The sequence below is a fragment of the Trichomycterus rosablanca genome, chromosome 16 (genome assembly GCF_030014385.1).
Source record: "Trichomycterus rosablanca isolate fTriRos1 chromosome 16, fTriRos1.hap1, whole genome shotgun sequence".
Classification (NCBI taxonomy): Eukaryota; Metazoa; Chordata; class Actinopteri; order Siluriformes; family Trichomycteridae; genus Trichomycterus; species Trichomycterus rosablanca.
This window is the reverse complement of record NC_086003.1, coordinates 6,908,249-6,933,204: the sequence shown is the minus strand read 5'-3', so window position 1 is coordinate 6,933,204 and position 24,956 is coordinate 6,908,249. Positions and strand designations below refer to the sequence as shown.

The 24,956-nt window shown below is 42.4% G+C and overlaps 1 protein-coding gene across 1 annotated transcript in view; it reads right to left on the bottom strand.

The window, feature by feature from the left end:
• ntng2b (netrin g2b) overlaps positions 1-24,956 on the bottom strand; it is a 53,558-nt gene continuing 28,602 nt past the window's right edge. The window contains exons 3-7 of the mRNA XM_063012106.1: positions 24,023-24,195; positions 19,653-19,682; positions 10,006-10,173; positions 3,697-3,831; positions 1-356 (exon numbers count right to left, since the gene is read on the bottom strand). Coding sequence (XP_062868176.1) covers positions 1-356; positions 3,697-3,831; positions 10,006-10,173; positions 19,653-19,682; positions 24,023-24,195 — 862 coding nt within the window. The remainder of the gene's footprint in view (positions 357-3,696; positions 3,832-10,005; positions 10,174-19,652; positions 19,683-24,022; positions 24,196-24,956) is intronic.

Sequence of the window (24,956 nt, the reverse complement as noted above, 5' to 3'; positions counted from 1 at the left end):
TCATTGTACTTCTTCCATTCTGCGAGAAGTCCTGGGTACCTCAAGAGCACCCGGTAGTGAAATCATTTCCAGTGCTCCACCCTGAATGTGTACCAACGCGTGCGACGGTGAACCGGCACTGGCCGCGCTTTCAGAACCCATGGGGAGAGTAAGGATCAGGCACAGCACCAGCAACGCCGAGCTCAGAGCAGGCACGGAGGCGGCGTCGTGGTTGGCGCGGATGCATTTCTTCCCGTCTTTGCAGAGCGAAACCTGGCACAGGACGCCGTTGAAGTTGGGTGGGCAGTTGCAGCGCTGGTTCTGGTGGCACGTGCCGCCGTTGTGGCACATCAGCAGCTCGTCGTCGCATACGTTCGCTACGGAGGGAAAACAACAAACAAAAGTCCTTAGAGTAATCAGCCTTGTGAAGAAATGGTTTCATTTGTTGGTAGATAAAAAATGAACAGATTAATTGATTGATCAAGTATGTGAAGGCTTGTAGGTGGTAGGACCTGGTAGGACCTCCTTAACTTTGAAAGTACTGATCAATTTATGGGAGTTCCCACAACATTTTAATTGGACACACATTATTTCCTTTATGTCACATGCTGTTTGACTTGTTTGTTTGTCTTGTCACATGATCTTCCTTACGTTAAGCTTGTGTAAAGCTCTCTGATGCAGAAATGAAACAAGTGAATGGAACAGCCCTTAAGGCCTCCGCATACTTCCAGCAGTTTCGTTTTGCCAGTCGCGTCTGCTCCACAGCTGCAGGTGACGCTGTGACATTTGATGTCAAGTTCCATGACTACAGAAAAACGATGGCTGCGTCCAAAATCGCATACTTAACCAGTATGTACTAAAGAGTGCGCACTTATCCGGGTACTTTTCGTGTACGGTTGAATGAATACTATGTATTCACACACACTCCCCGCTACTGCGTACTGTTCAGTATGGAAGTATGCGATTTCGGATGCAGCCGATGATCACAGTTGGGACGCTCCTCAAAATCATCCATGTTTGTTTTCATTCCCTTTTTTTTACCGGCCAATCACCGGCGTAGTAGGTACTTTTAGTAGGTCCGGCGAGGTTAGGTAATAATTTTGTATTTCAAGGCCTGGCTTGCATTTAACATATTCATTCCTGGCACCCAGGTGGCACAGCGAGATTCTGAACTCCTCGGTTCAAAACTCGACGTTGCCACTGGTTGGCTGGGCACCATCTAGCGATCATAATTGGCAGTGCCTGCAGCAGATACTAATTGGCCACCGTATCTGCTAGGGTGGGATGCCGGACTGTGTGGGTGGGATCTTCATAAGCCGTGTGAAAAGCCGCCTGTGCAGAATGCAGGGACTAGAAGGGTTGAGTTCAGTGCACTCTGCTGACCAATCAAGTCACAGCAAACTGTGTGTGACCCTAACCAAAACCATTACAGCCTAGGTCCGTTATAGTGAGTCAAGTCAAGTCAAATTTATTTGTATAGCACTTTTTACAATGGACATTGTCTCAAAGCAACTCAAAAACCACTGTTGAGCAAGCAGAGGGTGACAGTGGCAAGGAAAAACTCATAGGACTTAGCAGGGACCCCCATTCACCTTGGGTGGCCTGGAGGATAATTTGAATAAATAGGATTTACACAAATCATACCAACACAAAATTAAATTGAACTAAAAGTTATAACTATACGGCAGGCGTCCATCACATCTATCAGGAGCAGCATTGTTGGAACTTGTGGACAGTCTCGACTTGTAGAATCGTCCCGACAGTAGAGTGTGATTCATCACTCCAGACAATTTGTTTTCACAGGCTCAGGGTCCAGTGTGTGCTAGGGTGTGCTTTATACCCTGGGGGAGGGGGGGGGGGTTAAAATAGAATAACTATAGAATGGAAAATCTGTGTAAATCCTGAGCTTTTTTCGCTGCAATGAGACGCTGCTCCCATCTAGTGGTGATTGGGGACAATAACATCTGAAGAGTATTGGAAATTTAATTGCTCTTGTAGCGATCTCTAATTATTTATTCTTTCTGTGCGGCCAGCTAATAAATGACCCACGGACTGGCACCGGTCCACGGCTCGGTGGTCGGGGACCATTGCTCTAAAAGAACAGTTCTTAAATTCTAAGAAGCTGCCCCATTCTTGAGCTTGTCTGACCTAACGGCTGAGCTGGTGTTGATCCTAAAGATACCACGTTCCCAGTAACAGAAGTTAACTGGAAGAGGTCTAGCAGGGCACAAATTGGACATGAAAAGGTGTCATCATGATAGTGCTACATTCACTGTCATTCTACTGCTAATTTGTGTCATCCTTGAGCATTACATAAAGGCTTTGTGTTGGTGTTAGTGTCTGTGTAAAATCTATTTCGGGATTGGTCAGTGTAACTGTTTACGGTACAGCCAGTCGATCGTTTTCATTCAGTGTCTGTAAAGAGTTCCGGGAAGGAACTTGATGAAAGCGATACAGCTGGGTGAAGCTTGATTTGTGGCTAAAACCAGGATGTAATAATCATATATCACTCAAGAACGCCCAGTGTTCCTGTCTTGAGAGATTTTTTTTGGAATTTAAAGCAATATCTCTACAGTGTCTGAAGAATCATAAAACAGTGTGTTGTTGTGTAAGAGTTTATTGCTGTGAGGCACCAGAGCTTAATAGAGAGTTACAGTCAGTCTAGCTGAGAAATAATAAAAACTGGTATATATAAACGAGGTGTTGAAACCTGAAGTATTCTATTTTTGCAGTAATGACACAAGCTGGGTGGTTTAAGATCTGTCCACAGTCCCTAGTACAATCTGTCAGGGTTTACTGATATTAAGATACTCGAGTGCTTCCCGAAAACAAGCTGAAATTGAAGTTTCTGATGTCTTTCGGTCCATCTGAGATGAGCTTGGTCTCAGAGATGTACGACTAACTCTTTGTGTAGATTGCACTGCGGTGTTCCACAAGTCTCGGTCCATAGTCCAGTTTTGTTTTACTTTTACATACACTCTTTAAGCATTTCATATCATTTTAGTACAGCATTAGAACTTGCCAAATCCCTAATAGCCATAATAGCTTAATAAAAAAGCACAACAATCATAAATCTACAGACTATGGACTAGAATCGGTTGGGAGTTTTCCAAACTCAGTTACTCGAGTCGTGTTTTTAGCTGCTTTAGACTTCGAGATGTTAAACATTTTGTCATGTTGAATATCCAGTGGCCAGTATGAGAGAATTGTACCCAAAACACCAAATTTAACAGCCCTGCTCCCCATTTACACCTGGGACCTTGACACATGACACCAGGGAGGGACAACGACACATTTGGGCACAATTTGGACATGTTCACTGTGGGGTGTACTCACTTATGTTGCCAGCTATTTAGACATTAATGGCTGTGTGTTGAGTTATTTTCAGAAGACAGTAAATCTACACTGCTATACAAGTTGTACACTGACTACTCTAAGTTATATCCAAGTTTCATGTCTATAGTGTTGTCCCATGAAAAGATATAATGAAATATTTGCAGAAATGTGAGGGGTGTACTCACTTTTGTGATACACTGTACACTCTTCAAGCATTTCATATTATTTTAGTACAGCATTAGAACGTGTTTTGCTCTGAATAAAAAAGCACAACTATCATAAATCTATAGACTATAAACTTGAATCGCTTGGGAGTTGTATTCAATCTCTGAAAATGTAAATTTGTATAAAATGTGGGTGTTCTTGTAAGTGTGCACTTACGGTGACATCCATGTTTCCAGTAGTAACCAGGCAAACACTCATCACACTTTGTGCCCATCGTCCCATCTTTACACTGGCAGAATCCTGTGGCATTACATCGGTCATGGAGTGAACCCATCTGATTACAACCACACTCTGAAATGACAAAGTTCACAAGAAAATGTTTTAAGCTACACACTGTATTTAAAAACACAAAACTGCAAAAGCAAGACTATTAAAATCTATCTATCCTTATTTTTATCCGGGCTTAGGACCGGCACTGAGAGTGCACTGACGAGTGCACCTAGAAATGGTATGGCTCCAACATGGCCAATCATGTCTGGGTAGATGCCCAACTGGCTGTTAGCACCGCTTAGATTCGAACCCTGGATCTTACCAGTAGTGGACTAGCATATTTTATATATCAATCTCAGTGCCAAATGTAATGGCTAAAAATATCTAGACACCTTATATTATTCTAAAACCATGAGCATTAATATAGAGTCACTTCTGGTGTTTGCAGCTATAACAGCATTCACTCTTCTAGGAATGCTTTCCTCAAGATGTGGAAACGTGTGGTAAAGTTCTGGCTGTCTCAGATAGATGCTAACCTATTTAAATTTGGTGTAGTAATAGCAGGTAAAGACCACACCAGTTAACTGTGGTTGAATGGCTAAATGGAGAATTAAACTAGTGCATGTTCTAAATCAGAGGTCCCCAACCTTTTTTACAACGGACCGGTTTCATATATATATACAGTGTATCACAAAAGTGAGTACACCCCTCACATTTCTGCAGATATTTAAGTATATCTTTTCATGGGACAACACTGACAAAATGACACTTTGACACAATGAAAAGTAGTCTGTGTGCAGCTTATATACAGTGTATCACAAAAGTGAGTACACCCCTCACAGTTCTGCAGATATTTAAGTATATCTTTTCATGGGACAACACTGACAAAATGACACTTTGACACAATGAAAAGTAGTCTGTGTGCAGCTTATATAACAGTGTAAATTTATTCTTCCCTCAAAATAACTCAAAATACAGCCATTAATGTCTAAACCACCGGCAACAAAAGTGAGTACACCCCTAAGAGACTACACCCCTAAATGTCCAAATTGAGCACTGCTTGTAATTTTCCCTCCAAAATGTCATGTGATTTGTTAGTGTTACTAGGTCTCAGGTGTGCATAGGGAGCAGGTGTGTTCAATTTAGTAGTACAGCTCTCACACTCTCTCATACTGGTCACTGAAAGTTCCAACATGGCACCTCATGGCAAAGAACTCTCTGAGGATCTTAAAGGACGAATTGTTGCACTACATGAAGATGGCCAAGGCTACAAGAAGATTGCCAACACCCTGAAACTGAGCTGCAGCACAGTGGCCAAGATCATCCAGCGTTTTAAAAGAGCAGGGTCCACTCAGAACAGACCTCGCGTTGGTTGTCCAAAGAAGCTGAGTGCACGTGCTCAGCGTCACATCCAACTGCTGTCTTTGAAAGATAGGCGCAGGAGTGCTGTCAGCATTGCTGCAAAGATTGAAAAGGTGGGGGGTCAGCCTGTCAGTGCTCAGACCATACGCCACACACTACATCAAATTGGTCTGCATGGCTGTCACCCCAGAAGGAAGCCTCTTCTGAAGTCTCTACACAAGAAAGCCCGCAAACAGTTTGCTGAAGACATGTCAACAAAGGACATGGATTACTGGAACCATGTCCTATGGTCTGATGAGACCAAGATTAATTTGTTTGGTTCAGATGGTCTCAAGCATGTGTGGCGGCAATCAGGTTAGGATTACAAAGATAAGTGTGTCATGCCTACAGTCAAGCATGGTGGTGGGAATGCCATGGTCTGGGGCTGCATGAGTGCAGCAGGTGTTGGGGAGTTACATTTCATTGAGGGACACATGAACTCCAATATGTACTGTGAAATAATGAAGCAGAGCATGATCCCCTCCCTCCGGAAACTGGGTCGCAGGGCAGTGTTCCAGCATGATAATGACCCCAAACACACCTCTAAGATGACCACTGCTTTATTGAAGAGGCTGAGGGTAAAGGTGATGGACTGGCCAAGCATGTCTCCAGACCTAAACCCAATAGAACATCTTTGGGGCATCCTCAAGCGGAAGGTGGAGGAGCGCAAAGTCTCGAATATCCGCCAGCTCCGTGATGACGTCATGGAGGAGTGGAAAAGCATTCCAGTGGCAACCTGTGAAGCTCTGGTAAACTCCATGCCCAGGAGAGTAAAGGCAGTTCTGGGAAATAATGGTGGCCACACAAAATATTGACACTTCAGGAACTTTCACTAAGGGGTGTACTCACTTTTGTTGCCGGTGGTTTAGACATTAATGGCTGTATATTGAGTTATTTTGAGGGAAGAATAAATTTACACTGTTATATAAGCTGCACACAGACTACTTTTCATTGAGTCAAAGTGTCATTTTGTCAGTGTTGTCCCATGAAAAGATATACTTAAATATCTGCAGAAATGTGAGGGGTGTACTCACTTTTGTGATACACTGTAACAGTGTAAATTTATTCTTCCCTCAAAATAACTCAATATACAGCCATTAATGTCTAAACCACCGGCAACAAAAGTGAGTACACCCCTAAGAGACTACACCCCTAAATGTCCAAATTGAGCACTGCTTGTCATTTTCCCTCCAAAATGTCATGTGATTTGTTAGTGTTACTAGGTCTCAGGTGTGCATAGGGAGCAGGTGTGTTTAATTTAGTAGTACAGCTCTCACACTCTCTCATACTGGTCACTGAAAGTTCCAACATGGCACCTCATGGCAAAGAACTCTCTGAGGATCTTAAAAGACGAATTGTTGCGCTACATGAAGATGGCCAAGGCTACAAGAAGATTGCCAACACCCTGAAACTGAGCTGCAGCACAGTGGCTAAGATCATCCAGCATTTTAAAAGAGCAGGGTCCACTCAGAACAGACCTCGCGTTGGTCGTCCAAAGAAGCTGAGTGCACGTGCTCAGCGTCACATCCAACTGCTGTCTTTGAAAGATAGGCGCAGGAGTGCTGTCAGCATTGCTGCAGAGATTGAAAAGGTAGGGGGTCAGCCTGTCAGTGCTCAGACCATACGCCGCACACTACATCAAATTGGTCTGCATGGCTGTCACCCCAGAAGGAAGCCTCTTCTGAAGTCTCTACACAAGAAAGCCCGCAAACAGTTTGCTGAAGACATGTTAACAAAGGACATGGTTTACTGGAACCATGTCCTATGGTCTGATGAGACCAAGATTAATTTGTTTGGTTCAGATGGTCTCAAGCATGTGTGGCGGCAATCAGGTGAGGAGTACAAAGATAAGTGTGTCATGCCTACAGTCAAGCATGGTGGTGGGAATGCCATGGTCTGGGGCTGCATGAGTGCGGCAGGTGTTGGGGAGTTACATTTCATTGAGGGACACATGAACTCCAATATGTACTGTGAAATACTAAGCAGAGCATGATCCCCTCCCTCCGGAAACTGGGTCGCAGGGCAGTGTTCCAGCATGATAATGACCCCAAACACACCTCTAAGATGACCACTGCTTTATTGAAGAGGCTGAGGGTAAAGGTGATGGACTGGCCAAGCATGTCTCCAGACCTAAACCCAATAGAACATCTTTGGGGCATCCTCAAGCGGAAGGTGGAGGAGCGCAAAGTCTCGAATATCCGCCAGCTCCGTGATGTCGTCATGGAGGAGTGGAAAAGCATTCCAGTGGCAACCTGTGAAGCTCTGGTAAACTCCATGCCCAGGAGAGTTAAGGCAGTTCTGGGAAATAATGGTGGCCACACAAAATATTGACACTTCAGGAACTTTCACTAAGGGGTGTACTCACTTTTGTTGCCGGTGGTTTAGACATTAATGGCTGTATATTGAGTTATTTTGAGGGAAGAATAAATTTACACTGTTATATAAGCTGCACACAGACTACTTTTCATTGTGTCAAAGTGTCATTTTGTCAGTGTTGTCCCATGAAAAGATATACTTAAATATCTGCAGAAATGTGAGGGGTGTACTCACTTTTGTGATACACTGTATATATATAAGATATAATTTCACGGACCGGCGGGGGAGGGAGGATTTAAAATAGAGTAGCTATAGCATTGGAAAATCAGTGTGAATCCTAAGCTTTTTTTTCGCTGCAATGAGACGCTGCTCCCACCTAGTGGTGATAGAAGACAGTAACACCTGAAGAGATTTGGAAATTTAATTGCTCTTGTAGCGATCTCTAATTATTTATTCTTTCTGTGCAGCCCGGCCCGGTGGTTGGGGACCACTGTTCTAAAGGACTTTGGTACTGCTGTGGAAAAATAAGATAAAATGATAAATGAAAACAAAGATTGACTGGACTGGAAGAATTTACTGGCACGATCGTGGGTTCTTACAGCAGTGGAATAGCTGAAGAACAAGAAACAGATACTATGGCCATCTCTTCATACTGCTCTAGTCACATCACATTGGGTGTTGGACTTTAGAACCTCCATTCTGTGCTAACTGTTGACTTTCATTAAGCTGTGTTAAAGCTGTTGTAAGCAGATAAGAAACATGTTCTTTTACTCACACCGTGGTGCAGTTTAATTTCAGCCGGTATGTCGTTTCATGCATCTTGAAGACTCCTTCCGCAGGCTTTGTTTATCCTGTTTATCTTTTTTTAATCACACACTGGTTCTCACTCCCTCAAAATAATGAAGTTTTAAAAGTCGCCTCTTGCTCGATTTGTTTCTTTCTTTAATGACTTACTTTTTTCTGTAGCTTAACATTCAAATAAAGGTTCGAAAAACCTAAACACGCTCTTTTACTGCTGAAAACATAAATATACTTTTTTTTCCCTGTCTCGCTGTGGTTTGATTTATAACTTTAATATACTCTTGTGTGAGCTCTATCTTTGCTGGGAGAATTAGACTCGGATTTGGGTTCCGGGCCTAAAGGTTGTACTGCGTTTTGTTTTCCTGTCGTTTGTGGGTTTTTTGTGACAGGTTTGTTCTAGTATATAAATTCTGTATTTACTCAGTTATTTAGCTGTAGGGTAAAATTTAAATCGGTCACGTAGACATGGCAAGGTCTGATACTGGGGTACAAAAGCGCAACCTCTAGATTATCCTATAAACCTCACAGAATGCAGGGGCTAGAAGAGGATAGGGTTGAGGTCAGTGCCGAAATTTATTTGTATAGCTCTTTTTACAGAGCAGAGGGTGACGGTGGCAAGGAAGAACCCCCTTAAAATTACAGGAATAAACTTTGATAGGACTTAGCAGGGACCCCATCCACCTTGGGTGGCCTGCAGGATCATTTGAACTCAAAAATAAATTGTACTAAGTTATAACAACACGTCAGGTGTCCGTCACATCAAGCAGGAGCAGCATTGTTGGCACGGCAGTCTCGACTTGCAGAATCGTCCGTCAAACTACCAGACAGTAGAGGTACTGGGGTAAAAAATGCAACCCCTATGTTATCCTATAAAACCTCACAGATGCCCAAAATTGCTCCCAGTGTGTCCAATATCCTTTATGCGCCTCCTCCGACTAATTGAACCCGCACCTCTACACCAGGCAGCAGATTCCCACAGAGAGTCTCAACACATGTGGATCACCAGTATTCTTCCATTGATTGTGCCAGCTCATTGGCCTCCCCTTTTTAAAATATGGACACTGTTGAGTGCCTGGCCAGGCTGGTAGCATCTCCAGTAAATCCTGTGTACTAATACATTCTATTTTGAATGTTTTTATATATATAAGCTTACAGATGCAAAAAATGCCCCCCTTGCTGCTTTGCTCCCAATCTTTGTCCAATATCCTTTATGCGCCTCCTCCAACTAATTGAACCCACACCTCAAACCTTACACCTCACAGATGCCCAAAATGCCCCCTTGCCCCTTTGCTCCCAGTGTTGTCCAATATCCTTTATGCGCCGCCTCCTCCTCCATGGATTCTTCCACTGCCAGTTTCTTAAATATGGGCACTTTCGAGTGCTCCCACAGGTATGCCTAGGGAGCTCCTATAAGATGCAGTCATAGATAAATATAAGGGTTCGCAGAAGTAATTGACTCCCATGACCCTTATATGTCCCTTACAACTCTAAAGTCATCTACCAAATGGTCTCAAGCATGACTCTACTCCCAAAGGATGTTGCTCCAGAGCCCATTGTTGGTGTTCTTTGTACCTTTCATTCTTATCTCATAAATTGAGGCCAACTGTCCTGCAATTGTTCATGTTGTAATACACCAAACACACCAAGCTAAATAACATGTTTGGCACCAGGGGATACCAGGGAATGCTTAAAATTCTGTTTAAGGGTTAGGGTTGGGTATATCGTACAGGTACCCACCGACACACACACTTTCGTCGTCCAGTTCCGCCGAGGCATTCCTGTAGTAGCCCATGCGGCAGTGCTGGCAGTTTTGACCACGAGTGTTGTGCTTACAGCTCACACATGTGACGATGTTCAGGTAGTCGATGTAGCTGCAGCGATTGGAGTGGCCATTGCATTCACAGTCTGAGAAAAAGAGAAAGAAGAAAAGAATCAAAGCTTTGATTGAAACTCTAGGGCTAAAAGTATATGGACGCCCAACCATGAGCTTGTTAAACGTCGCATTCCAAATCCATTAGAGTTGGCGATAATGGCCTTTACTCTTTTGAGAAGGGTTAGGGTTTCAATTAAATAAAGTATGTGGATACTCCTCCTAAGAACTAAAGTCATGTGTTGTAGCAACATCCATTGCTATAACGTTACTTTATGGCAACTCTTTTTTATTATATATTTTCTTTTATGCCTTTTTCCCTTTTTCTCCTTTTTAGCGCGTCCAATTGCCCGATTGCGTCATGCTTCCTCTCCACCAATGCCGATCCCTGCTCTGATTGAGGAGAACGAAGCTAACCCACGCCCCCTCCGACACGTGGGCAGCAGCCATATGCATCCTGTCACCCACACTTTTGCAGTGCAGTGCAGCCTAGTGTTGTGCACGGAGAGACACACCCTGAGAGCACTCTTTTCTTATCTCTGTGCAGGCGCCACCAATCAGCCAACAGAGGTCATAATTGCACCAGTCATGAGAGAGAGACCCCATCCGGCTTAGTCCCGCCCCCATCTGAACAACAGGCCAATTGTTGTTCATGTGGCCGCTCAGCCTTAGACGGCAGGCAGAGCTGAGATTCGATACGATGTATTCAAGATCCCAGCTCTGGTTCCAGCGTGTGTTTTTTTTACCGCTGCGCCACCTGAGCGGCCTATGGCAACTCTTTGGGGAAGGTCATTTCCTGTTCCATCCATACACAAAGCAAAGACAAGTTAAAAGTGGGAATGAATGTCCAACATTCTTTTAACTGAATGGGCCTACATCTTGACTTCCCAGATGAGTGGATGCTGTTATAGCCACAAAAGATGTGAGGAAAGCTTCTCATGTCCATCAAGCTCATGGTCAGATGTCTGCATTTCTTTAGTTCTCTTTGTTGACGTCTGCTAATTGAATCACAAAGTGAATACAGTACATTGATTCCTGATTCACAAATTTGACTCAGCTGATTGAATTGACTTTCTAATTGTGACACTACTGATTTCTCAGATGTATTTGGTGACATGAATTAGTATTAAATGTGTGCAGAATGTAAGTATTAGAAACAATGTGGACGTCATTTGAATGCACTTTGTGACACCTCAGGTTAAGGTGTAAAGCAGGGGTGTCAAACCCATTTTCACCGAGGGCCACATCTGCATCATGGTGGCCCTCAAAGGGCCGATTGTAACGTATACTGCTGTGATTGCAGTCTGCCTTTTGTCAAAATGTCAAATTTATTCTGTATATTTATAATGTATATCTACATTTTTATTGTAGTCCTTTACCACAGACATGGCCTCATACCACATAGATGCAGTTTATGTACGATTTTACAGTGTATTTTAAGACAATCATACATCTCTTAAGCTCTTGCGGGCCACATAAAAGTTGGCCCGCAGGCCTTGAGTTTGACACATGGTGTAAAGGCTGTGAAATGGATTGTGGTTAATGTGTTGCTGTTTTGCCACAAATGTAACTCACCACTAGGGGTTTAGTATGCTACCACTCATTTGTATGAGTGTTTGTGTTGGAGACAACACTGAACTAAGTTTTCTGAACTAGGAATTTGCAAACAGTACTGTGACATTATACAGTCTAAGCAATTGAGGGTTAAGGGCCTTGCTCAAGGGCCCAACAGCAGCAACCTGGCAGTGTTGGGACTTGAACCAGCAACTTTTTGATTACTAGTCCAGTACCTTAACCGCTAATTGACCAAAATTAAATATTATATCTTATTAACTCTTTTTGACTGATCTTGATGTTTTGGGTCATTGTCCTGTTGGAACACCCAGCTGCATCCAGGAGTCAATAGTACATTGATAGTATAGTATTGCTGTAGATACACTGAACAAGAAACAACACAGACTATTTCCAAAGCAAATAAAGCCATCTAACTAACTAACTAGCTAACTAACTCGCTATCTGTGTGACTAATCTATCCATCAAACCATCTATTCATCTGCCCTTCCTTACCTTGGAAGTCATCATAAATCACACCCTGTAGCCTCTTGGGCTGAGTTTCTCCAGATAGTAGAAGTTTTAGTAGAGCTTTAGAATGAACATTTATTTTATTACACACACACACACACACACACACACACACCCACACACACACCCACACCCACACCCACACCCTAAGGGCTCACCTGAACCTACAAGCAATTAAGTCAACTACTGCAGCTTCTAGGTTGAATCTATATTGTCACAGGAACTAGCAGAAGTATAAGTATAGTACATTACCCATAATTCTGATGCTTTTATTAAATAGTACTATTACAATATCTACTTAGCAGCTCACTAATCTAACAGACCAGTGGTTACCAAAGTGGGTCACATGGCATCCTGGCGTAGTATGACATCTGTCCAGGGGTGCCACAGGATTTAAAAAAACTGATATATATATACACCGATCAGCCTCAACATTGTTTCTACACTCACTGTCCATGGACACGGTATTTAAAAACTCCAGCAGCGCTGCTGTGTCTGATCCACTCATATCAGCACAACACACACTAACACACCACCACCATGTCAGTGTCAGTGCAGTGCTGAGAATCATCCACCATCTAAATAATACCTGCTCTGTGGGGGTCCTGACCATTGAAGAACAGGGTGAAAGCAGGCTAAAAAGTACGTAGAGAAACAGATGGACTACAGTCAGTAATTGTAAAACTACAAAGTGCTTCTATATGGTAAGTGGAGCTGATAAAATAGACAATGTGTGTAGCAACAAGGAGGTGATTTTAATGTTATGGCTGGTTGGTGTATATTATATATTATTATTATTATTAATTAATTAATTTATTTATTTATTAGATTTTACTTGTATTTATTTATATATTTATTTTTTAATTACCATGACCCTAAAAAGCTTGGGAACCACTGCACCACCTATAATGCCCTCTAACTCTACTTGGCTTCATGTTACCTTTCTCATGCTTTTTATGATAATGATCCTCCACCCTGTTTGATTTCCTTCTCTGTTTTTCAAGGGCTTTTTCAAACCCGTCTTGTGTCTCTTGTTTAGAGTGATGTCCACCTACATGCCAAGTTTCAGAGTGATGTCCTCTCCCATGTCCTGCTTCAGAGTCGTGTCCATTTTCATGGTGTGTACTCGAGTGATGTCCTCCCCCGTGCTTCGATTCAAAGTGATGTCCTGTCCCATGTCCTGTTTCGGAGTGGTGTTCATTCTCATGCCTTGTGATTGGCTTATATGGGGGGACCATTTCTAAATGGTGTCCTATTCCATGTCCTGTTTCAAAGTGATGTCCTGTCCCATGATCCGTTTGAGGGTGATGTTCATTCTCATGCTCTGTGTTTGAGTGATGTGGTCCCCTGTGCTCTGTTACAGAATGACGTCCTACCTGATACCCTGTTTGAGAGTGATGTCCTGTCCCATGTCCTGCTGCAGGGTGATGTCCATTTTCATGGTGTGTATTTGAGTGCTGTCCAATCCCATTACTTGTTTCAGATTCATGTCCACTCTTGTGATCTCTTTCAGAATGATGTCCTGTCCCAGGCTCGGTTTTAAAGTGATGTCCTGTCCCATGTTCTGTTTCGGAGTGGTGTTCATTCTCATGCCCTGTGATTGGCTTATATGGGGGGACCATTTCTAAATGGTGTCCTATTCCATGTCCTGTTTCAGAATGATGTCCTCTAACATGCTCTGTTACAGAATGACGTCCTATCTGATGCTTTGTTTCAGAGTGATGTCCTGTCCCATGTCCTGCTTCAGATTCGTGTCCATTGTCATGGTGTGTGTTTGAGTGATGTCCACTTTCATGCACTGTTTCAGAATGATGTCCTGTCCCAGGCTTGGTTTTAAAGTGATGTCCTGTCCTATGCTCTGTTTCAGCGTGATGTCCCCTCTCATGCTCTGTTTTAGAGTGATGTCCAATCCCATGTCCTGCTTCAGGGTGCTGTCCTCCACCATGCTCTGTTTCATAGTGACGTCCTCTCTCATGCTCTCTTTCAGAATGATGTCCCCTCTCATGCTCTGTTTCTGAATAATGTCCTCTCTCATGCTTGGTTTTAAAGTGATGTTCTGTCCCATGTTCTGTTTCGGAGTGGTGTTCATTCTCATGCTCTGTGTTTGAGTGATGTGGTCCCATGTGCTCCATTTCAGAATGATGTCCTCTACCATGCTCTGTTACAGAATGATGTCCTATCTGATGCTCTGTTTGAAAGTGATGTCCTCTCTCATGATCTGTTTCAGAGTGATGTCCTCTCCCATGATCTGTTTCAGAGTGATGTCCTCTCCCATGATCTGTTTCAGGGTGATATCCACTCTCATGCTCTGTTTTAGAGTGATGTCCTATCGCATGTCCTGCTTCACGGTGATGTCCATTTTCATGGTGTGTATTTGAGTGATGTCCTTTCCCGTGCTTTGATTCAGAGTGCTGTCCAATCCCATTACTTATTTCAGAGTCATGTCCACTCTCATGCTCTGTTTCAAGATGATGTCCTGTTTCAGAGTGGTGTTCATTTTCATGTTCTGTGTTTAAGTGAAGTGGTCCCCTGTGCTCCATTTCAGAGTGATGTCCTCTCCTGTGCTCTGTTTCAGTGTGATGTCCTGTCACATGCTCTGTTTCAGGGTGACGTCCTATCTGATGCTTTGTCTGAGAGTGATGTCCTCCCCCGTGCTTTGATTCAGAGTGATGTCCTCTCCCATGCTCTGTTTCAGGGTGATGTCCAATCCCATTACTTGTTTCAGATTCATGTCCACTCTCATGCACTGTTTCAGAAGGATGTCCTGTCCCAGCCTCGGTTTTTAAGTGATGTCCTGTCCCATGTCCTGTTTCGGAGTGATGTCCTGTCTCATGCTCCGTTTCAGGGTGATGTCCTCTACCATGATCTGTTACAGAATGACGTCCTATCTGATGCTCTGTTTCAGAGTGATGTCCTCTCCCATGCCCTTCTTCAGAGTTGTGTCCACTTTCATGCTCTGTTTCAGAATGATGTCCTCTCTTATGCTCGATTTTAAAGTGATGTCCTGTCCCATGTCCTGTTTCGGAGTGGTGTTCATTCTCATGCATATTTTCAGAATGATGGGCTATATCATGTCCTTGTTGAGAGTGATGTCCTCTCCCAGACTGATGTCTTATCTGATGACCTGTTTGCTCTGGTTCAGAGTGATGCCCTGTCTCATGTTCTGTGGTGGAGTGTTGTTTTCTCTCATGCTCTGTTACAGAATGGCGTCCTATCTGATGCCCTGTTTGAGAATGATGTCCTGTCCCATGCTCTGTTTCAGGATGATGTCTTATCTGATGTCCTGTTTGAGAATGATGTCCTGTCCCATGCTCTGTTTCAGGATGATGTCTTATCTGATGACCTGTTTGCTCTGTTTCAGACTGATGTCCATTCTCGTGTTCTCTGTCTGAGTGATGTCCACCCTTGTTTACTCTTTTAGAGTGGTGTTCTCTCCCATAACCCGTTAAGTGATGTCCATTTTCATGTTCTGTGACAGCGTGATGTCCTTCCTTGTGCATAGTTTCTGAGTGATGTCCTTTCTCATGTACTGTGTCTGAGTGATGTCCACCGTTATGCACTGTTTCAGAGCTATGTCCTATCGCATGGCCTGTTTCAGAGCTATGTCCATTCTCATGTCCTGTTTCAGAGCTATGTTCTATCCCATGTCCTGTTTTATAGTGATGTCCATTTTTATTCCTTGTATCAGAGCTATGTGCTATCCCATGTCCTGTTTCAGAGTGATGTCCATTCTTATTCCTTATATCAGAGCTATGTGCTATCCCATGTCCTGTTTCAGAGCTATGTCTATTCTCATGTCTTGTTTCAGAGCTATGTCCATCTCCATGTCTTGTTTCAGAGCTATGTCCATTCACATGTCTTGTTTCAGAGCTCTGTGCTATCCCATGTCCTGTTTCAGAGCTATGTCCTGTCCAATCTCCTGTTTCAGAGCCATGTCCTGTCCCATGTCCTGTTTCAGAGCTATGTCCTATCCCATGTCCTGTTTCAGAGCTATGTCCTATCCTGTGTCCTGTTTCAGAGCTATGTCCTATCCTGTGTCCTGTTTCAAAGTGCTGTCCATTCTCATTCCTTGTATCAGAGCCGTGTCCTATCCCATGTCCTGTATCAGAGCTATGTCCTATCACATGGCTTGTTTCAGAGTGATGTCCTATCCCATGTCTTGTTTCAGAACTATGACTATTCTCATGTCCTGTTTCAGAGCTATGTCCTATCCCATGTCCTGTTTTATAGTGATGTCCATTCTTATTCCTTGTATCAGAGCTATGTCCTATCCCATGTCCTGTTTCAGAGCTATGTCCTATCCCATGTCCTGTTTCAGAGCTATGTCCATTCTCATGTCCTGTTTCAGAGCTATGTCCTATCCCATGTCCTGTTTTAGAGCTATGTCCATTCTCATGTCCTGTTTCAGAGCTATGTCCTATCCCATGTCCTGTTTTATAGTGATGTCCATTCTTATTCCTTGTATCAGAGCCATGTTCTATCCCATGTCCTGTTTCAGAGTGATGTCCATTCTCATGTCCTGTTTCAGAGCTATGTTCTGTCCCATGTCCTGCATCAGTGTGATGTCCATTTTCATGATCTGTGCCTAGGTGACGTCCACCCTTGTGCATAGTTTCTGAGTAATGTCCGTTCTCATGTTCTATGCCAGAGTGATGTCTACCCTTGTGCACTGTTTCAGAGTGATGTCCTCTTCCATAACCTGTTTTAGAGTGATGTCCATTCTCATGTTCTGTCTCTGAGTGATGTCCGACCTTGTTCACTGTTTTTGAGTGATGTCCTTCCTTGTGCACAGTTTCAGAGTGATGTCCATTCTCATGCCTTGTTTTATGTCCTGTTCCATGTCCTGGTTCAGAGTGATGCCCATTATCATGATCTGTGTCTGGGTGATGTCCTTCTTTGGGCACAGTTTCTGAGTAATGTCCAGTCTCATGCCTTGTTACAGAGCTATGTTCTGTCCCATGTCCTGTTTGTGAGTGATGTCCATTCTCATGTTCTGTACCTGGTTGATGTCCTTCCCTGTGCACCGTTTCAGAGTGATGCTCATTCTCATGATCTGTGTCCAAGTGATGTCCACCCTTGTTCACTGTTTCAGAATGATATCTAGTGTCATGCCTTGTTTCAGAGCTATGTCTTATAACATGTCCTGTTTCAGAGTGATGTCCATCGTGTCCTTCTTTGAGCTCTGTTTTAGATGGTCCTTCACCACCTTCTCCTATTTTGTCCTCCGTATCATCCCAGCTTTCCATTCTCTCATGTTCTGATGGTGGAAATGGACATTTTAGTCTTAAAATGCTCTTTTTCTATGTGAACATTTTAACTGGTCCAAGTAAATTTGATTTGGAAGCATGTCTCCAATCTACAAAATGCAAATTTAAAAACCAATTTATATTGGTCATGTTTCTAATTATATATATATATATATATATATATATATATATATATATATATATATATATATATATATATATATATATATATTTTAATGTACTAATCTTGCTCTTTGCCAACAATGCAGCTCCTTCTAGATATGACGGGATATGTCCAGAACTCACTATGGACTTTATTTACATTTAAACACTATATGGTCAAGGGTATGTGGGAAAACTGACCAAAAGCATGTTGGACATCCCATTCCAAAACCATGGACAGAAACCCTGACTTGCAAAAATATCAGCCTCAAATTCTGTCCCAAATAATGTCATCTTCACATTTAATGTGCACTACATAAAACTGAATAAACATGGTACTCTAGTGCACTTGATGGTAAATGAAATTTTATGAGGTGACTGAAGCACCGATTTGTGGAAACAAAGAAAATCAAGCTGATTATTTGTAATCCCATTTGCTTAATCCTTCCCACCAGTATAAAAGATTCTGGTTCTTTTTTATTATATATCATTTAATAATTAAAAGAATTTAATAAATGTCTAAGTAAAATAATTTTGTGTTTGTGAGAAATTTAAATATATAAATAATATATATTAAATATATATTATTTATATATTTAATATTTATTAATTATATATATATATATATATATATACTGTATATATATATAATATAAATAATATAATTATTAAACTGTATAATACATGTAAATTATTAAATAATAATAATAAAGAAATAAATAATTAATAAATCTATAATTTAATAATTTAATAAGTTTAATAAATTTGTATAATTTGTGTGTGAGAATTTTAATAAATAAAATAATTTCATACATTTAATAAATGTTTTTAAGTAAAATAATTTGTGAGAAACTTTAATAATTAAATAATATACTTATTAAAGTATCTAATTCAATTTTTATTACATTTAGTAAATGTCTATAAGTTAAATAATTGTGTGAGAGAAATTTTAATAATTAAATATTAATTATATAATTTTATTTAAATATATTTTAATAATATAATTAGATTACATTACCTATAGTTTTGATACATTTTAATAATTAAATATTAAATATAATTTTAATAACATAATTATTAGATTGTTACATTATCTATAATGTAATTAGCTAATACATTTAATAAATATCTATAAGTAAAATAATTTGTGTGTGTGTGTGAGGCAAGGGATCCTATGCTTAAAATGTTCACAAATTCCAGTCAGTGACCTACTATTTACCAATTAATAGTGAGGTGAGGTACAGCTTTTGTAAGGCTGTGTTCCAATCAGTGACAAATACTGGTACAACTTTACCTTGTCTTTAACAGTCCAGACACTTAATAAAAGCAAGAGTCGTGTTTTCATCTTCTGCGCCAGTCACACAGTCAGACTATCACTGTAATTCATTCACACCAGTGTACACACACACACAGGCGGTAGTTGTAACTCATTTACACTGTTGTAATACATAATACCTTGCCTAATACACCCCTGCCTACTAGTGCTGGATTTCAGCTGCATTGTGGGAATTGTAGGTGACTCATAATGCGCTGTGTTGGTTGTAGAAACTGTGACTGCAGCAGGGGGGGGGTAGGATCGGTAGGATTGCCTGGAACTGTTGTGTTGTATTTTTACTATAGTAAGAGTCACATTTGACGAGGTGTCTTTTTTTTTTTTTCAAGAAAAACACTGTACCAGCTGTGTGTGTTCTCGAATTTTGCAGTGCATCTTGTTGGAGGCATGTCTTTGAAGGAAATGCGCTAATTACCGTCCTTCTGTTCCACGCTGTCAAGGAATCACTGCATACTTCCATCTCCTTCGTTCATCTCACACCTTCTTGCCTTTCACACACTTTCTTAACTGTCATGTGGACCACATTATCATTTTCTCTAGCTCTAAATTTTTTTTAACACCCCCCTACACATAGTACACATTAATTGCTGAGGATGAAAGACACTAGAAAGGCAGCCCATTAAAACACAGTAAAAAGATTGGATGTGAATGGAGGTAACAAAAAAACCCACAAACCCCACAGTTTACTTACTGGAACCGGAGGAAGTACCAGCTTGAGCACCTGTAAGACACAAATAAGACACACATATTATTATTATTATTATTATTATTATTAGCTTTGCCACACCTTCTCTTACATTTACTTATTTTTTTATTTGACTGCAGACAGGATAAACCTGAGATGTTTCATGTTTAATTTGCTCAACTTCTTTTCATTTATTAATAAACATCTATTCCTGCATTTCAGGCCTGCAACACAATCCAAAAAGAGTTGGGACAGTAAAGCATTTACCAATTTGTAATGTTGCCATTCCTTTTCACCACACTTAAGACGTTTCAGCCCTGAAGAGACCAAGTGATTTACTGTTTCAGCTTTTATTTTGTCCCATTCTTCCTGCAAACACAATCCTCCACACATTCTCTATTGGGGACAGATCAGGACTGCAGGCAGGCCAGTCCAGTACCCGTACCCTCTTCATCCACAGCCGTGCCTTTGTAATGTGTGCAGCATGTGGTTTTGCATCGTCTTGTTAAAAAATGCACGAACATCCCTGGAAAAGACGACGTCTTGAAGGCAGCACATGTTGCTCTAAGATCTCAATGTACTTTTCTGCATTAATGCTGCCATCACAGAAGTGTAAATGACCTTTACCAAGGACACTGACACACCTCATACCATGACACACCCTGACTTTTGGACTTGTTCCTGATAACAGTCTGGATGGTCCTTTTCATCTTTGGTTCCCAAAAAAGACCTGGAATGCTGATTCATCTGACCACAATACACGTTTCCACTGTGTGATGGTCCATCCTAGATGCCGCTGAGCCCAGAGAATTCGACGCGGCCTCTGGACATGGTTAACATAAGGCTTCTTTTTTGCACAGTAAAGTTTTAAGTGGCATGTGTGCATGTAACTCTGTATTGTAGTGCTGGACAAAGGTTTGCCAAAGTAATCCCTCACCCATGTGGTTATATCAGCTATTGTTGAGTGGTGGTTCTTGATGCAGTGCCGTCTGAGGGGTCGAAGATCACGGGAGTTCAGCTTAAGCTTGCGCCCTTGGCCTTTACTCACTGAAATTCCTCCAGATTTCTTGAATGGTTTAATGATATTATGCACTGTAGAGGGATAAATATGCAAATCCCTTCCAATCTTTCTTTGAGGTACATTGTTTGTAAACATTTCAATCATTTTCTCACACATTTGTTGACAAACTGGAGATCCTCTGATCATCTTTGTTCACCAAAGACTCAGCCTTTCCTGGATGCTGCTTTTGTACCAAACCATGATTACAATAACCTGTTCGAAATCGCATCATTATTTTGTTTTTTTCACCTCATTACTAGCCCTAAATTGCCCCTGTCCCAACTTTTTTTGGAATGTGTTGCAGACCTAAACGCAGGAATGGATGTTTGTTAATAAATGAAATGAGCAAAAGTTGAGCAGATAAAACATGAAACATCTCAGGTTCATCCTGTCTGCAATCAAATAAAAGTCAAAGTAAATGTAAGGGACACTTTTTATTTTATTTGCATTTTCCATACTTTCCATGTGTGAGTGTGTGCGTGTGTGTGTGCGTGTGTGTGTGTGCACGCATATTTCAGTTGAGTTGACTGACTGAGTAAAATCTATGCATGTTTCATCTCACTGGGAATTGGGCCACCCCACCAGCAGCCTTGATCTTGCTGTATACTGACAGATCTGTGCGAGCTAAAAGGCACTGTGGCTCATTTTAGCACAGTGTGTGTGTGTGTGTGTGTGTGTGTGTGTGTGTTGATGTACATTTGCAATTCATGTTGCATGTGTTAGAGCTAACTCGGCAGAAAGTTTGAAGTCTGCAGTGTGTCTGGTATGTGTGTGTGTGTGTGTGTGTGTGTGTGTGTGTGTATGTGTAAATGGGGTGAAGTTGACCTAGATTATTATTTGATCACAGAAGCTGCTGGATAAATGGGAATATTTTTGTGTTCAGGAGCGTTTCCCTTAACACACATTATGAAAGAAAGGTCCTGTGCCTTCCTGCTGAAAGGGAACTGGTTAGGTCAAAGATTAAATACACCACTTGGACCTTTAATAGTTTTTGCAACTGTTCCATTACAGGCTGTATTTTCTGTTTATTCACCCCCCTCCCAAATGTCTCCCAATTTAGTTGTATCAAATTACCCAATCGTAAACGAGGAGGGTCACAACTGTCACGTTCAGTACTGACCACATCTATTCACCTGCACGAGCGAGGTCATATGGGAATCAGAGTAGCGCACTGATCTCCATTATTCCCCGTCTTATTGCAGCAGTTATGAGGAAACCCTGTCCCGCCCCTTATACAAACACACAGCCAATCGTGTGTCTGTTTAAGCACCTGACCGGCTCATAGCAGGACTGCTAAAATCAAAATACCCTGAAGCCTATCCTAGCTTTTCAATGGGCGCAAGGCACACAGTAACACCCTGGACCGGGCGCCAGTCCATCTTAGGGCAGACACACTTACACACACACCCATTCACCTATAGGCCAATTCAGTGTCTCCAATTAACCTGACTGCATGTCTTTGGATTGTGTAGCAGCACACCTGTGTTTGGTCCTGTCCTCGGTTCTGTCCTTTCTCCTGTCCATGGCCCTGTCCATGGTCCTGTTTTTGTTCCGGTCCCTAAAGTCTGTCCTTGATTCTGTCCTTGGCCCTGTCACTGCTTTTGTCCTTAGTTTTGTCTTTGGTTCTGTCCTTTGCCCTGTCATTGCTTCTGTCCCTAGTTTTGTCTTTGGTCCTGTCCTCGGTTCTGTCCTTGCTCCTGTTTATGGTCCTGTCCTTGGTCCTGTCCTTAAGTCTGTCCTCGATTATGTCCTTTGCCCTGTCATTGCTTCTGTCCTTAGTTTTGTCTTTGGTCCTGTCCTGGCTTCTGTCCTTAGTTTTGTCTTTGGTCCTGTCCTCAGTTCTGTCCTTGCTCCTGTCCATAGTCCTGTCCTTGCTTCTGTCCTTGGTCCTGTCCTTAAGTCTGTCCTCGATTCTGTCTTTGGTCCTGTCATTGCTTCTGTCCTTAGTTTGTCTTTGGTCCTGTCCTCAGTTCTGTCCTTGCTCCTGTCCATGGTCCTGTTTTTGGTCCTGTCCTTGCTCCTGTCTTTAGTTCTGTCCTTTGCCCTGTCATTGCTTCTGTCCTTAGTTTTGTCTTTGGTCCTGTCCTCGGTTCTGTCCTTGCTTCTGTCCTTGGTCTCGTCCTTAAGTCTGTCCTTGATTCTGTCCTTAGTTTTGTCTTTGTTTCTGTCCTTGGTCCTGTCCTTGCTCCTGTTTTTAGTTCTGTCCTTGCTCCTGTCCTTAGGTCTGTCCTTGTTTCTGTCCCTGCTCCTGTCCTTAGGTCTGTCCTTAAGTCTGTTATTAATTCTGTCCTTGGCCCTGTCATTGCTACTGCCCTTAGTTTTGTCTTTGGTCCTGTCCTCGGTTCTGTCCTTAGTTTTGTCTTTGGTCCTGTCCTTGGTTCTGTCCTTGCTCCTGTCCATGGTCCTGTCCTTGCTTCTGTCCTTGGTCTAGTCCTTAAGTCTGTCCTCAATTCTGTCCTTTGCCCTGTCATTGCTTCTGTCCTTAGTTTTGTCTTTGGTCCTGTCCTTGCTCCTCTCCATGGTCCGGTCCTTAAGTCTGTCCTTGGCCCTGTCATTGCTTCTGTCCTTAGTTTTGTCTTTGGTTCTGTCCTTGGTCCTGTCATTGCTTCTGTCCCTAGTTTTGTCTTTGGTCTTGTCCTCGGTTCTGTCCTTGCTCCTGTTTATGGTCCTGTCCATGCTTCTGTCCTTGGTCCTGTCCTTAAGTCTGTGTACAATTCTGTCCTTGACCATGTCATTGCCTCTCTCCTTAGTTTTGTCTTTGGTCCTATCTTCAGTTCTGTCCTTGCTCCTGTCCTTGGTCCTGTCTTTAGTTCCGTCCTTGGTCCTGTCCTTGGTTTTGTCCTTGCTTCTCCTTTCTCCTGTCCTTGGACTGTCTTTAGTTTTGTCCTTGCTTCTGTCCTTGCTCCTCCTTTCTCCTGTCCTTGCTTCTGTCCTTGGTCCTGTCCTTAAGTCTGTCCTCGATTCTGTCCTTGGCCCTGTCATTGCTTCCATCCTTAGTTTTGTCTTTGGTCCTGTCCTTAGATCTGTCCTTAGTTCTCTCTTTGCTCCTGTCCTTAGTTCTGTCCTTGCTCCTGGTCTTGGTTCTGTCCTTGCTCCTGTCCTTAGTTCTGTCCTTGCTCCTGTGCTTGGTCATTGAAAGTAGAAGCGCAGTGTTTGAGGTAATTGATTAGTAATCGGAAGGTTGCTAGTTTAAGCCGCATCACCACCAAGTTGCCACCGTTGGACCCCTGAACACAGCTCTAAACCCTCAATTGCTGGCACCGTAATTGGCTAAAATTGCAAGTTGCTTTAAATAGTGTTTAAACGTGTTACTTACACGTGTTCGGTGTTCCACTAGGAGTTGGCAGGTATGATCCTGGTTTCCAGCTCTTGGCTTTGAACCCCTTTTTGCAGCGTTGACAGTCCTGGCCTGTGGTGTTGTGCTCGCACACACACTGCAGATTCCCATCTTCCAACACACACTGGGACGCGTGCAGGTTACACTTACACCTGGAGAGAGACAAAGAGGACAGAGAAAAATTAGATACGAGCGATGTGTATTTTTATAGGTGGGATAAATAAGTGTGTGTGTGTGTGTGTGTTCATGCTGAGCTGCTGGTTTATGCTACACTTATTCTTACACAGTGTGATCCTCCAAACTGCCAAGTACTACCAGGTCTCGAAAGTTGGCACACACACAGATACACACATACACACACACACAGTACTGGAAGGGCAGGGAGGTTAAGTGTGTTAGGAGGGCAGGAATGATTACATTTAGAAATCTATAAATACATTAATATCTGCAATGTTCCATCTTGCATTCATACCCCGGTAAAGCATGGGAAATGAAATTTAGAAATACATCTGATGTGTGTGTGTGTGTGTGTGTGTGTGTGTGTGCGCACTCAGGTGTGCTGCTACTGATTGGTTATACAAAAATGCAAGTTCATGTAAGACCAAGTAGGCCACAGTCTAAATGAGACTTTTCCACCCTAGCAGCTGTGTGTGTGTGTGTGTGTGTGTGTGTGTGTTCCAGTTTGGTTTGTTCTGCTGGAGCAAGCACAGATCCTCATCATCAAATATTCACATCACCTCTGACCAACCTTCATCCTTACCCTCTATCTTTCCTCCTTGATCGCATCCAAGTAGGGTTTACCTTCTTCCACTTCTGCGCAGGCGCCTCGGGCAACTAACCGTGGTCCTTACACAGCGCTGAACACCCCACACCTCTTTTCAGTCCAGTATTTTCCCACCCAGCAGACTAGTGC